Below are 13,899 nucleotides of genomic sequence, written 5' to 3' on the forward strand. Positions count from 1 at the left end.
ATCAACCACTTCTACCATTTCATGGTTTCCAGCCAAGTTTATTCCAAGCAAGGAGCAGACAGGAACAGAAAGCCATTCCTGGATGTACATGCATGGCTCTGCAGCCCGAGGTTCACTCTGTGTACACACCTTTAAATGTAATACCTGGGCTAGAATAATCTTTATAAAAAAGTGTGTTGCGTGCACCTGGCCTCCAAACGAGTCCCGGTATTTGGTATTGGACTCACAATCAGTTCTTAAAAAACCGTATAAATGATCTTTAGAAAACAAGGCTGACAGAAGGACATCAGCCCACGGCATGGCCAGGTCCTGGAGGGGCAGCACCACTCTGTCCCAGGGCACGGGGCTGCACTTGTCCCTGAGCTGCGACCGCAGAGGGACACACGGGCTGGGGATGGCTCTGGAGGCTCGGCCGGGGCGGAGGGCTCTGGCTGGAAACCGCGGCAGCGCTCGTCCGTTGTAAGTCCTTGGATGAGAGCGGGCAGTGGAGCTGCTGGCAAGGAGCGTGATCCAGCCGGGACGCGCCTTCATGCCCACGCGGGCCCGCAGCCCCGGGGCCGGGCATGCACAGGAGGGAAGGGCTTTCCTAGCAGCTAGCGAGGGAACGCGCGGGGAGCCCAAGCGGGAGCGCTGCCTCGGGGGTCGCTCTACTCTACCTAGCGGGAGGGGCTGGCGCAGCTGGCGCAGCTGGCGAGCGCGGCCCCGGCCTGGCAGCGGCGGCGGGGCCGGCGCGGGGCCGGGTCAGGACAGAGAGGTGATGTTGGAGCGGCCGCCCGGCGGGGCCATGATCTTCTGCGCCGTGCGCCGCGCAATGTGGTCATCGGCCTGGGAGCCTGCGGGGAGCAGAGAGCGGCAGTGCCGCCGCTGAAACGCCACAGCCACACAACATCTCCTCAGCAAATACCAGCAATTTCATTATGGGCCGTTTTGGACACTCTGTGAGCACGGCACAGTTTGGAGTGGCTATATTTGGCTGAACTTAATTTTTCATTGTTTCTTTCTGGAAGATTTATAAGTGGCTTTCCTAGAAATAAATTCTGTATATAATAAAATGTGCAGACTGGTAACATTTATCAGACAGTACGGGACCCATGTGATCCAACCAGCTAAAAACCATTATGGAAGTGATTTTAGGGCAGAGCATTGGCTTTCCAAGCTCCCAACAGCTGCTGGGCAGCTTTCTGCAGCACAAATGGTGCTGAATCACTGCCTGCTCTGGCTCCTGGGAACAGAGCCCCCAGCAGGCTCTGTGCATTGACAGAAACACCGTGGAACACTCCAGCGCTTTCCGCGCCGCACGCGGTGCCCGGGCTGCAGCCACAGCACGCAGCTGAGGTTTCCGTGGCCCAGCCCTGCAGCGGCGCCCCCGCCCAGCCCAGCCCTGCAGCAGTGCCCCTGCCCTGCTGGCCCCACGTACCGGACAGGCTGAAGCCGGACTGGTGCAGGTTGCGCACGGGCGGCGCCGCGGCTTTGCCGGCGCAGGGTGCGACGCGCGGGGCCGCGGTCCTGACGCTGGCCGGCACCTCGTGCACCGGCCCGTCGTACATGCCCCGGGGCACGCCGTGCACCTCGGCCAGCTGCGGGGAGAACGGCGTCAGCACGGCCGGGGCAGCGCCTCCAGCTGTGCCGGGAGACTGGGCTGGGTACGGGAACGTTCCTCCATGGAGAGGGCACGGCTGCCCTGGCACGGCTGCCCAGCCCCGGCACAGCTACCCTGCCCTGGCACGGCTGCCCTGGCACAGCTGCCCAGCCCAGGGAGAATGATGGTCTTCAAAGGACTTTCAGCCTGGCCTTGGACACCTCCAGGGATGGGGCATCTGCACCTTCTCTGGGCCCCATTCCCACCCTGCAGGGAGCTGGCACATCCCCATCCTGCCCTCCAGGCACCCCAGACACCCTGGGGCACACCAGAGTTGGGGCTCCTGCCTCTGCAGCGTATTTGGGTTACTGGTTCCTGCTCTGCCTTTCTGTAAGATGCAGAATTACAGTGTCTGCAATAGCACAGGGAAAACGGAAGGAGGACAGAGCTGCTACGAAGCTCTTTACATATTTGCATCTCTTTGTGTCTCTTTAAACAGCTGTGCCAGCACACAGGAACATTTATCTTACTGTATTCCAGCACCTATGGGATGTACATCCCTTACCCCTCCAAAAGCTGCAGAGCAGACACTGAGAATACAGCAACAGAAACCTCTCTAGCACAGGTAAGAGAGGAATTCTTCCCTCTACATCAATACAAAGAACTCATATTTTTGCTTTGTAACATTGTAATAGGCTAATAAAACTGTCATTTTTAGCTCTAATACTAAGAATTCTTGACTGACATCCAGGCAGTTACACACAGAAAGAAACGGCATTGATAATACTCCTGCTGCTGTTGCAGGTTTGCCAGCACAGCGGCCCCAATACACTACAGCTGAGAGATAGCGATCAAAACAAGGGATTATGGCAAATAAAACTCTCCTTACCCTGTTTCTTGCCTTTATCCTTTTATAAACGAAGTCAGGGAAGGTCTTCCTAGGGATGAAGCGACCTGAGCCCTGGGTGACACACAGATTTCCATCTTCAAGGACAACTCTTCCCTGACTTATCACCAAGGTTGGGACCCCGTGGCACTCAGTGCCTTCAAATATGTTGTACTCCACATTCTGGAAAAGCAAACCCTGATATTCAGTGCCTGCAGGATTGAAGAGGAGGCCAACAATGCCCCGCATTTTTGTACATTGCTCCTCATGCACCATCAGTCAGAACTAACCAACTCCCCATATTTCAAATTACAAGATTCCAATGGCAAGCAAACTGGAATGGAGAAAATAAACCTTAAAACAAATCATATTAAACTACAACAATAGTTTACTACTTTTATTAAAATATATTTATATTATTATATTATTTATATATTCTTTATGGAATATTTAGATTTTGTATTAAGATTAATACCATTATATATTAAACTATAGCAATGGTTTAATACGTATTAAACTGCAACTAATACACATTGCAGTTCAGCAATAGTTCAATATTTCAGTTCAGCACCTACATTTCTCTAGTCCACAGCAAATACACTGACCTCAATATTTCCTTGCCAGATGTCAGCTGTCTTGGAGTGGTCCCTCAGTACCAATCCCACCCTTACAGCAATAAAAGAATATTTTCCTACTATTTTTAAAAGCAAATGCATGGTCCTTCATCAGTGTACCCACACAGAGAACTCCTCCCGTGCTGAATGATCCGATCTAGCTAAGGACATACATTGCTTTCCAGATCTGACAGTAAGACCAGCCCCAGAAACTGATTTAAAATGTCTTTTACCGAGTGGTGGGTTTTTGCTGAGATGATTTTCGTAGCCTTGGGGTTCCAGAGCACCAGGTCAGCGTCGGAGCCCACAGCCACGCGCCCCTTCCTGGGGTAGCAGTTGAAGATCTTGGCAGCGTTGGTGCTGGTCACTGCCACAAAATCGTTCTCATCCATCTTCCCGGGGACCTGGGAGGGGAAACATCCCAGGGAACAAGGGCTGGGGGCAGGTCCCTCCCCATGGCTGTGCCCTGGCAGGAGCCGCTGCCCCCAGCCCTGTGCCCATGTGGGTGAGGGTCTGCTCTGCCACAGGGCTGTGCTTACAGGGAAGGGGATGTGAGGATGAGCACTGTCCCTGTGGGACAAAGGATATGACAGAGAGGTTTTATTTTCCTTGGACTCCAAAGGTTGAAGTCTCTGGAAAACAAAACCTTCACTGGCTGGCTCCAGCTCCTGCACAGGCATCTCAGGATCACTGAGGAGGGCTGAGGACAGCCCAGTGAAGAAAGACTGGAAGTGAACCCAAGCCGTGCTATTTCTTTACCATCTTCACTGGTCACCTTCAGAGAAGTTGTATTTCTGTTTGAACAAAGCCCATCTCAGAGAGGTTTCAGGGTGGCTTGGCTCCCAAGCTCCTGCAGGCTGCACAGGGACACCTGCTCTGTGGGATGGAGCACGGAGCTCCCCAGGGATGCTGCCAGCAGGGACGTGGGCACTGGGTGCAGGGACACAGACTGATGCCACCCTCGGGTCACAGCCCTGCTGCCGGGCACACAGGGGTGACAGGAGCCTGCTGGGGCCTGGGGTCACCTGGCAGTGGGAAGCATGGCCACAGTCACGTCCCACGGGAGAGACACCCCCTCCCCATCCACCCTCCAGGGACAGGAGCACCTCACCACCCTCGGGAGAAAGGGCTGCAGACACTCCCTGGTGGCTGAGCAGGAGCGGAGGGTGGTCCCCGCTCGGCAGCCTTTGCAGACACCGTGCAGGCAGCTGTGTGTCTCAGCCTGTCGCTGGCAGCTCTCTGAAGCTGCAGCAGTGTCTAGACAGCGTCACTGCTGCGGCTGTCTGCACTAACGAGGCAGCGACAGCCCGGAGCCAGGCGCAGCTCCCTGCAGCACGTACCACGCACTTCTCCCACACGATGGCCATCCTCTCCTCCACGCCGTTGGTGCCCTCGGGGATCAGCGTGAAGTTGTCCTTGCCCACGGCCTTCTGCGCGGTGGTGAAGGTGCAGTGGGCACTGCCCGTGACGTGCAGGTCCCCGCTGGGAAGGGACAGGGCAGGGCTCAGGGAGGGGGCACTGATGGCACCCCAGGCTGGCACAGCCCCCATTGCTGGGCAGCCCGTGGGCACCAAAGGCTAGTGGGCTCGGGCCCCACAGCCATGCCAGTGCTGCAAATGGCATCGGGTGGGCGTGGGCGGGATGCAGACCGGGCAGGGCAGGTGTGCCCAGCTGTGCCCAGCTGTGCCCGGGCGTGCCACGGCACCCACCTGGCGAGCAGAGTGCTGAGGTGCTCGGCCGTGCTGGGGTCGGGGCTGACGGGCGGGGACGTGACGAAGGCGGCGGCTTTGGCCCAGTTTCTGCTCCAGTAGTGGGAGCCATCCGTGCCCAGGCTGGCTGTGATGGGCTCCCCGTACACCACGGCACCTGCAGGGCGAGGGGCTGTCAGGGCAGCACGGCCCAGGCACAGGCACGCACAGCAGCTCACTCCCTCCTGCAGCACTCAGAGCCTCAGAGCCCCGCTCATCCTTCACGTCAGCTCAGGCCACGGGGAGACACTGCCAAAGCAAGGTCTGCATCTGTCTGTCCCCTCCCTACACCAGGCACGCATTCCTACGGGCTGTCATGCCTTCCTTTAGACCAAACCTGGCTCTGTCTGGCAGCCACGGGCCGGGGAGCGGTGACTGTGCTCCCCCTTCCACCCTGCTCCCCCAGGACTGATCCAGCCCTTCCCACTCCACCCCCAGCCACCATCTGGAGCTTGCTCCACATCTGCTTTCATTCAGTTCACACCAAACCATCACAAGTGGATTATTCCCCGTTTCTCAGCTGTGTCTGCCTAGATGGAAGTGTCACAGCTTCCAACACATCCAATCCTCCCGGCTCCAAGCAATTAGCTCTGGCACAGCCTACCATGGAAACCAGCACGAGCCTCAGCGCCCTCGGCGAGGGGGAGCTCAGGAGATGAGGGCTCCTCAGAGCTCACGGTCACAATGAGCTTCCTGGCTGGATTCAGAGGCTCAGTGACTGCCTGTGCAGGCCAGTGTTACCTTTCCTCTTGGCCTGAGCCAGGACATCTGCAGCCCCCCTGCTCATGATCTTGGTGACATAGAGGGGGCAGTTGGCCTGCCTGGCGATGGTGATGGCACGGAACACGGCCTCTGCCTCCACCTGCGGGCACAAGAACACGACACACGTGTCCCACAGGGACGTGACACACGTGTCCCACAAGGACATGACATAGGCATCCCACAAGAATATGATACAGGTGTCCCACAACACAGGAGTCCCATGTCACAGGTGTCCCAGGACACAGATGTCCCATGACACAGGGATCCCAGGACACAGGTGTCCCACGTCACAGGTGTCCCACGTCACAGGTGTCCCAGCCCCTCAGCACGGCGGGTCTGGAGCTTGGAGCGAGGGCTGGTGGCGTTACCTCCTCGGGGTGGCTGAGGACGTGCCCCTCCGGGCCTGTAATCCCCAGCTCCAGCATCCTCTTCTGCTCCTGAGGGTGAGGAGGAAGGAGAGAGCAGTCAGTGATGGGCACAGCCCCCTGGGGCACCGTGGGACATGGCACACCCCGGCCAGAGGGCAGGTGGGACACGGGACACTCCCCAGGCCACCTGCCAGAGACCTGTCCTGTGCTGCAGAAATGCTCCTGCACGGCAGCTGCAGTGCCCCAGCAGCACCTCGGGACCCTGCCACCCCTCAGAAGGCTCTGGAGGAGGGCACTGACAGCCAGGCTGCCCCAGCTGCAGCAAAGGGACAGGGATCCCAGCACCTGGGCCTGCTGCAGCTGCTCAGGAGCCCTGAGGAGGCAGGGATGGGCACAGGGATGTGACTGTCACTGGGGTGCAGCCAGCGCCACCTCTCCCGAAGGTTCCTGTCCCTTTGCACCTCACCAAGTGGCACAGAGGAAACGGAGCCCGCAGTGACGGACGCTGAGAGGAGCTCTGGGCTGTCCCAGGTCCCTCCTGTGGCATCTGAACGCAGGTGTCCAGCACACAGCTCAGCCTGTCCCTCTGCTGCTCTGTGCCATGCAGCCTCCCAGGCAGCTGGCACCAGGGCAAGGATGTAATCCAACACCAGGGAGCAGATCCCACAGGATCCTTTAGAGGCCCCTGCTCTTAGAGCGTGCCTATTTGTCTGTATTCTTGTCACAGATCTCCTCCAGGTTTGTCCCCAGGGCTCAAGTGTCACCAGGCTGGCAGCTGACAGAAACACTGCTGCACCAGGAGCTGCCTGGCTCCACAGCCAGCTGAGGTTTCCAGGTAAAATCCCAGGAGGTGGGAATTAGCCTTTACCCTGTTTGTTCAAATAAACCCATTTGAAGGATTGGATCTGGCTTTCAGTTCAGCCTGACTCCCACACCAGACGGAGCGCTGGTGTGACCGTGAGCCTGAGGAACTGCCAGTCTAACTCCACTTGTGTATCTGAGGCTGGAGCCAACACTGTCTTTTCTACAGGTAAAAAGGAAAAATAAGGCCCATGAGCAGAGGCTGCGACACCAAGGAATTCCCAAGTGCTGACGGTGGAGTTAAATGCTGCCCATGTCACAGACATTACTGCAAAAGCCTCAAACCTCCTGATTTTTTCAAGCAAACTCATAAACACAACAGATAACGGGATAAAGCATCACTTAAGGCAGCCAGTCATCCTTTAGCAATCCACAAAGTGCTTTTTGGGAACTCAAGCACCCACATGTGAAGATCCATGAGGGCACTGATGATTCCACAGGACACCCTGATGCTCCTGCTGCTACACAGGGTCCCATTCCCTCCAAGGCTTTGGGGCTCCAGCTCCCAGGGCAGGGACAGGGACAGGGACAGGGACAGGGACAGGGACAGGGACAGGAGCAGGGACAGGGGCAGGGACGGGGACAGGGACAGGGACAGGAGCAGGGACAGGGGCAGGGACAGGGACAGGGACAGGGACAGGAGCAGGGGCAGGACAGGGGACAGGGACAGGGACAGGGACAGGGACAGGGCAGGGACAGGGACAGGGGCAGGGACAGGGACAGGGACAGGGACAGGGACAGGGACAGGAGCAGGGACAGGAGCAGGGACAGGGACAGGGACAGGAGCAGGGACAGGGGCAGGGACAGGGGCAGGGACAGGGACAGGGACAGGGACAGGAGCAGGGACAGGGGCAGGGACAGGGACAGGGACAGGGACAGGAGCAGGGACAGGAGCAGGGACAGGGACAGGGACAGGAGCAGGGACAGGGGCAGGGACAGGGGCAGGGACAGGGACAGGGACAGGGGCAGGGACAGGGATGGGGACAGGGGACAGTGGCAGGGATGGGGACAGGGGACAGTGGCAGGGACAGGGGCAGGGACAGGGATGGGGACAGGGGACAGGGACAGGGACAGGAGCAGGGACAGGGGCAGGGACAGGGGCAGGGACAGGGATGGGGACAGGAGCAGGGACAGGGGCAGGGACAGGGGCAGGGACAGGGATGGGGACAGGGGACAGTGGCAGGGATGGGGACAGGGGACAGTGGCAGGGACAGGGACAGGGACAGGAGCAGGAGCAGGGGCAGGGACAGGGACAGGGACAGGAGCAGGGACAGGGGCAGGGACAGGGGCAGGGACAGGGATGGGGACAGGGGACAGTGGCAGGGACAGGGGCAGGGACAGGGATGGGGACAGGGGACAGGGACAGGAGCAGGGACAGGAGCAGGGACAGGGACAGGGGCAGGGACAGGGATGGGGACAGGGGACAGTGGCAGGGATGGGGACAGGGGACAGGGACAGGGACAGGAGCAGGGACAGGAGCAGGGACAGGGACAGGGGCAGGGACAGGGGACAGGGGACAGGGACAGGAGCAGGAGCAGGGACAGGGACAGGGACAGGGACAGGAGCAGGAGCAGGGACAGGGGTTCTCCCCCCAGGCCCTGCTCAGCCCCAGTCCCGGTGGCCGCGGTACCTCCTCGATGATGTCCCCGTTCTCCGCGTGCACCTGGGCGATGGCGCCCAGGTCCCGGATGGCGCAGAAGATCTCGTACATCTGCCGAGACAAGCGGGGCCGGCTCAGCCCTGCCTCCTCCCACCTGGCTCGGAGGCAGGCCCTGCCTTTCCCTGCGTTCCTACCTGGCTATCGGTGCACTGCAGCTTGTCCTTGTAAGCCATGAACACCAGGAAGGAGTTCACACCTTGAGAAAAGAAAAGGACACGTGTGGCTTTGTCCCTTTGGCACTGCCCTGGTGTGGGCTGGGCAGGGGTGTTGGACCAGGTTGTGCTGGAGAGGGTTACACTGGAAGCAAAGCAAAGCCAAGGGCTGATGTGGGAAATGTCCCCACTGACCCCAAAGCTTGGGGGTTGTGAAAGACAATAAACCTCTACTTTATGGTGCACTTGAACCACAAAATGAAACCCCTTTTTGGGGTTAGGTACCCTCTGTGACTGCTCCAAATGCACACTCAGCTGCCTCACTCCCATGCTGGTTTTCATCCAATGGTGGCTTCCGTCTATGGCTTATTCTTAAATTTGGGACAAGGGATGGAGGGACAGGACACAGGGAATGGCTCCCAGTGCCAGAGGGCAGGGCTGGATGGGAGATTGGGAATTGGGAATTGTTCCCTGGCAGGGTGGGATGGGATATTGGGAATTGGGAATTGTTCCCTGGCAGGGTGGGCAGGCCCTGGCACAGGTGCCCAGAGCAGCTGTGGCTGCCCCTGGATCCCTGGCAGTGCCCAAGGCCAGGCCGGACACTGGGGCTGGAGCACCTGGGACAGTGGGAGGTGTCCCTGCCATGGCAGGGAATGGGACCAGGTCCTTTCCAATCCAAACCATTCCATGATTCTATGAATTGCTGCTGTATTTTGTATGGATAGAGGCAATAAGCAATACCAAACCATGATCAAATTACAGCTGTATTTCATATGTGTTCCAAGGAACAGCTCCATCACTTCAGCCACTCTGCATTTTAATAGGAAATTCACTGCGAATTTCTATGGTAATTGGCCAATTAAATCCTTGCTTGCAAGACTACAAATTACACTGAAGACATTTAGCTCTGCATTAGCATATCTGAAGGAAAGTGTAGTTCCAAACACGGCAATAGGTATTAATGAATGCATGAATCCCTGCCGCGTGGTCTACTTTCCTGCTTTCCAGCCAGCCATGTGCCACAGATACCTCGGGATGCACGGGAGTTACAGGCACCACGGAACCACTGCGGAATGCTTAAAGCTGAGCTCCCTTCTCTACGCCCCGTCCCGGAGGTTTTTCTTTAAATGTATTTTCTGTACGTCTGGCAGCCCACGTCAGGGTGTCCAGCCCTACTCCTTCAGCCTCCAAAATCCCTTTCCGTGACCAGGCTGCCCAAAGGCGAGGGCACAGACCCAGATGTCACGGCAGGAGCCTGGTGCCCGTGTCCCCATACACAGCTCTCTCCTGGCTGGCCAAGGACAGGGAGGCGCCAGCTCCACGGGCAGAGCGTGACCCTGCAGTGCTGGGTGCTGGGGACAGCAGGGCTGCCGCTGCCACCCCACAGGGTCCCTCTGCCCTTACCCTTGTCCTTGACCAGGGCCTCCAGCTCCTCCCTGAGGCTCTCGTGCCAGCGCGGGATGTCCATGCTCAGGCTGTAGTCGCAGCAGGCCTGGCTGTCGGCACGGTTGCGCCACTGCTCGTAGGCGGCCAGGAGGCTGCTGCCCGCGTCCGGGCACACGTGGTCAACTGCGGGGACACGGGGTCAGGGACGGGGACAGGGACAGGGACACGGGGTCAGGGACGGGGACAGGGACAGGGACACGGGAGTCAGGGACAGGGACACGGGAGTCAGGGACAGGGACATGCCGGGCACCGCACCCCGGCCACACGGCTGCTGCTGCTGTGGGGACACACAGGCTGGGGACAGGGACACATCGGGCACTGCACCCAGGCCACACAGCTGGACACAGCAGTGCCGGCTCACTCCCAGCGCTGCTGAGGGACAGGGGGCAGGGAGCCCCCAGACTAAGCGATACAAGCACAACAAGCAAACCCCAGGCATGGCTCTGTCACGTCTCTCAGGCAGCACAGCACTCTGCCGGTGAGCATTCTGCTCTGGGGCAGCTGCCATGGGCAGCCCCCACTGCCCGTCACTTCCCTCAGCTGTGCCCCCATTCCTTCCAGCACTGGCCATGGGCTCGCTGGGGAGCTGTGCCAGGACTGGTGAGACTGGTCCTGCAGTCACACACTGCAGTGCTTCTTGGGAATGGAGTAGGAACAGAACAGAGAGCAAAATTATTTTACATTACACAGAAATGGAGCCTGTGCTTAAAGCTGGGAAACTCAAAAACGCCCCACACTTGCAGAGCTGTTAAAAACATAATAAAAGGTGTTTAAAGTGCTCTTCTGTCTTGCTCTCTGATGAGGTGAGGCAGGAGCAGACAGATATTTTTAACATCCACGTGCAGCAAGGGAAAGAGGTTCTGCCCAGTACACAACACCTCCAATTAGCTCTGTGGTGTTTGGGTCTGCCCAGCAGAAACGGGCATTTCTGTGCCGTGAAGGCAAACCAACATCCCCGCAGGGACTCCAGGCCCGTGTGCTCTGCCGGAGAGCACAGCCCCTTACTGATCATGGTGGTGCCCCCTGCCAGCGCCGCCCGGGTGCCCTGGAAGAAGCCGTCGGCCGAGTTCATGCCCATGGTGGGCGCCTGCAGCCGCGTGTGCACGTCGATGCCGCCCGGGATCACCAGCTGCCCGTGGGCATCGATGGTCCGGGTGCCGCCGGGCACGATCAGGTGCTCTCCGATCTGTCTGCAAAGGAAACCAACATCTCCTCTCAGCTGGCAACAGCTTTGAGGTGAGGATGCCAAAACGACCCCTGTGGCTGCTCCCCCGGCTGCCAGTGCTCTGCCAGTCTCTACAGCTGCAGCTACACCAGTGCAGCTCTTTCCTGACACTGCTCTAAAATGCTGCCTTTATTTTCCTAAAGAAAAAATGACGGGAAAGAACCTTGTTCAAATCCCAAGGCACTGCATCATTCTAAGAAATTACATTAGCAAATATAAATTTTTAACTTACTTTATTAGGCCATCCTCCACATAAATGTCTGCGTAAAATGACTGATCATCGTTGACAATTTTTCCTCCTTTGATTAGAATGTGATGACCCTAATGGGAAAAAAAATCCACAGTTTTTTAAAGATTTTTTTGTTTGGATTCCGCCTTACTCATTCCAAGTTTAAGTAAGTCTAGGTTTAGTATTTTCCCTGCAATCACTCAAGTTCAGTGACTACCCAGACTATTCTACAACCACATTTGCAAGGGGAACCATATGAAATTGTCGTTTGGAGGAGCCAGGGGTGCATCGCTGGGCCCGGCAGCCCTGGGCACCCCCGGCTCCGAGGGCTGAGCCAGCCGTGCTGCTGCCTCAGCTCCAGGCTTCTCAGTGCATCTCATTAACCTGGTAATTTATTGCCATTCATCCGTTTTCACAGTCTCGGCTGAGGCAGATAAAGCCTCGAGGACTTGCCTCACTTCAAAGCCAGACACTGGCACAGTTTTCAGATTTGCAGAATCTTCACCCAGAATCTTTAACTAGAAAATTTAGGAAGCAGCAGCACTGATGTCTATATTCAGCTGCAGCCTAATTTCAGAGGATTCCTTTCCTGCTCTCTGGTGCTGCTTGAAAAATTATTTCCAGTGCTGAGATGGGCAACACAAAGAGCACGGCCTGGGCACAGAACCAGCCGAGGGACGCCTGAGCACGCGGCAGCACAGCCTGGAGATGCTGCCCCTCAAAGAGCCGGGTCCGGAGGCAAAACTGCCTAGAAACAGTTCGGGGTTTGTTTAAAAGAGCATCGCTGGCATATAAAGGGAAAACTACAGAATTGCATTACTTTTCTTTTTAACAGTCAAGGATTTATTGTCTTTATTGTTTCCCCTTGTCCCGTAACATCAATCAGAAGAGGCCTCAGTGTTACTGCCCCATGGGAGACCCTTGTGGGGCCCATCCTCACCCCATGCCCATCCTTACCCCATCCTCATCCTCACTCCGTCCTCACCCTCATCCTGACCCCGTCCCCACCCCGGCGGCAGGGCCCCACACCCGGGATCCGCTCCCGCATCCCAGTGACGGGGTTGGGATGTGAGAGTCCCTGGCTCCCGCACCCGCCGGGTTTTCCCCAAGGGAGCTCTGCCACGAGGCAGCAAGAGAGAACAAACAAAACACAGAGCACGGCAATCGAGGGATTTGTCCCGGCCGCTGCCGGGAGGCGCCGGGAGCAGGGAATCCCCTCCCACGCAGCGCGGCCGGCGCCGGGGGAGCCGCGGGGGACCCCGGGCTGCGGGGGGAGGCAGCGCTCGGCTGCGGGATGCTCTCGCGGTGCCGAGCCCATCCCGCGGTGACAGCGTGCCCGGGGCACATCTCCGGCTCCGGTGGCACGGGGAGCCGGGGCACGGCGGGGCAGGGAGCCCGCCCGCCTTTGTCCCCCCGGGGCGGCCCCGGGACAAAGCGCCGGGACCGCCGGGCTCCGGCCGGGCCGCGCAACAAAGGAGCGGAGAGGAGCGGAGCGGAGCGGAGCGGGCAGGCTGCGAGGGGCGGCCGGGGCAGGCAGGGGCTCGGCCCCGCGGCACCGGCACCGCCGGCAACGGCCCGGCGGCAACGGCCCCGGCGGCAACGGCCCCGGCGGCAACGGCCCCGGCGGCGCTCACCCCGGGGCGGGCAGGAGCCCCCAGAGCCCCCCGGCTGTGCGAGCCCGCCCGGCCCGCTCCATCCCCGCCCGCCGGAGCCACCCCGGCCCGGCCCGCGGCCCCGCGGCCCCGCAGCCCTCGCCCCGCGGGGAGCGAGCCCTCACCTTGCCGCGGCTCCCGCTCCTCCTGCCCGGCTGCGACATCGCCGCCGCCTCCGCCGCGTGTGTGCGGGGCTGTCCCGCGTGCCCGCGCCCGCCGCCGCGCGCTCCCGCCTGCGTGCGCGCCCCCGCCCGCCCCGCCGCGCGCCCGGCCGCGGGCAGAGCCGGTCCGGCGGGGCCGAGCGGGGCCGAGCGGGGCCGAGCCCGAGGGAAAGGCGGCCGCTCGGTGGCCCCGCACCGCGCCCGGCTCGAACCCGGAGCCCGCTCCCGGAGCCAGCTCCGCGGAACCGGACGGGACGGAACGGGGCGGGATGGGACCGGACGGGGCGGGACGGCTGGAGGACAGCCGGACGGGTCCCCGCTCGCCCTCCCGCCGCGGTCTCTGCCAGGCCCCCGGCCCCTGTCCCGGCGCAGTCCCGTTACCTGCCGGCAGCCGTCGGGCAGCGCAGCCGGAGCTCTCGGGGGCAGCGCGGCCGCGGCGGGGCTGGGGTCGGGGCCGGGGTCGGGGCCGGGATCGGGGCCGGGGCCGGGGCTCGGTCCCGCGTCGGGGCTCGGTCCCGGCTGGGTGTCGCGGCGGTGCCCCCCGACGGGTGTTGCT

At 59.9% G+C, this 13,899-nt stretch overlaps 1 protein-coding gene across 1 annotated transcript; it reads right to left on the bottom strand.

Moving 5' to 3' along the window:
- Positions 1–716: 716 nt before the first annotated feature.
- DPYSL4 (dihydropyrimidinase like 4) lies at positions 717–13,369 on the bottom strand. Its single transcript, XM_054276773.1, has 14 exons — positions 13,308–13,369; positions 11,534–11,622; positions 11,082–11,266; positions 10,035–10,199; positions 8,613–8,674; positions 8,449–8,529; positions 5,958–6,026; positions 5,569–5,689; positions 4,789–4,945; positions 4,420–4,561; positions 3,313–3,483; positions 2,469–2,648; positions 1,418–1,577; positions 717–833 (listed from the first exon to the last, which is right to left on the bottom strand). Exons 1-14 carry the CDS (start codon positions 13,344–13,346, stop codon positions 742–744), a joined length of 1,713 nt encoding a protein of 570 aa, XP_054132748.1. The 5' UTR covers positions 13,347–13,369; the 3' UTR covers positions 717–741.
- Positions 13,370–13,899: the final 530 nt, after the last annotated feature.

The sequence above is a fragment of the Melozone crissalis genome, unplaced genomic scaffold (genome assembly GCF_028551555.1).
Source record: "Melozone crissalis strain CALT ecotype California unplaced genomic scaffold, PUWL_Pcris_2 ptg000019l_1, whole genome shotgun sequence".
Lineage (NCBI taxonomy): Eukaryota > Metazoa > Chordata > Aves > Passeriformes > Passerellidae > Melozone > Melozone crissalis.

Bases quoted from the DNA above. Each gene is read 5' to 3' on its own strand.
- DPYSL4 (XM_054276773.1), bottom strand. From the start codon at position 13,346: ATGTCGCAGCCGGGCAGGAGGAGCGGGAGCCGCGGCAAG. The intron at 6,027-8,448 runs GTACCGCGGCCA...CCTCACCCTCAG, and splicing joins ACGGGGACATCATCGAGGAG to GAGCAGAAGAGGATGCTGGA. The intron at 1,578-2,468 runs GTAAGGAGAGTT...TTCTCCCCGCAG, and splicing joins GGATAAAGGCAAGAAACAGG to CTGGCCGAGGTGCACGGCGT.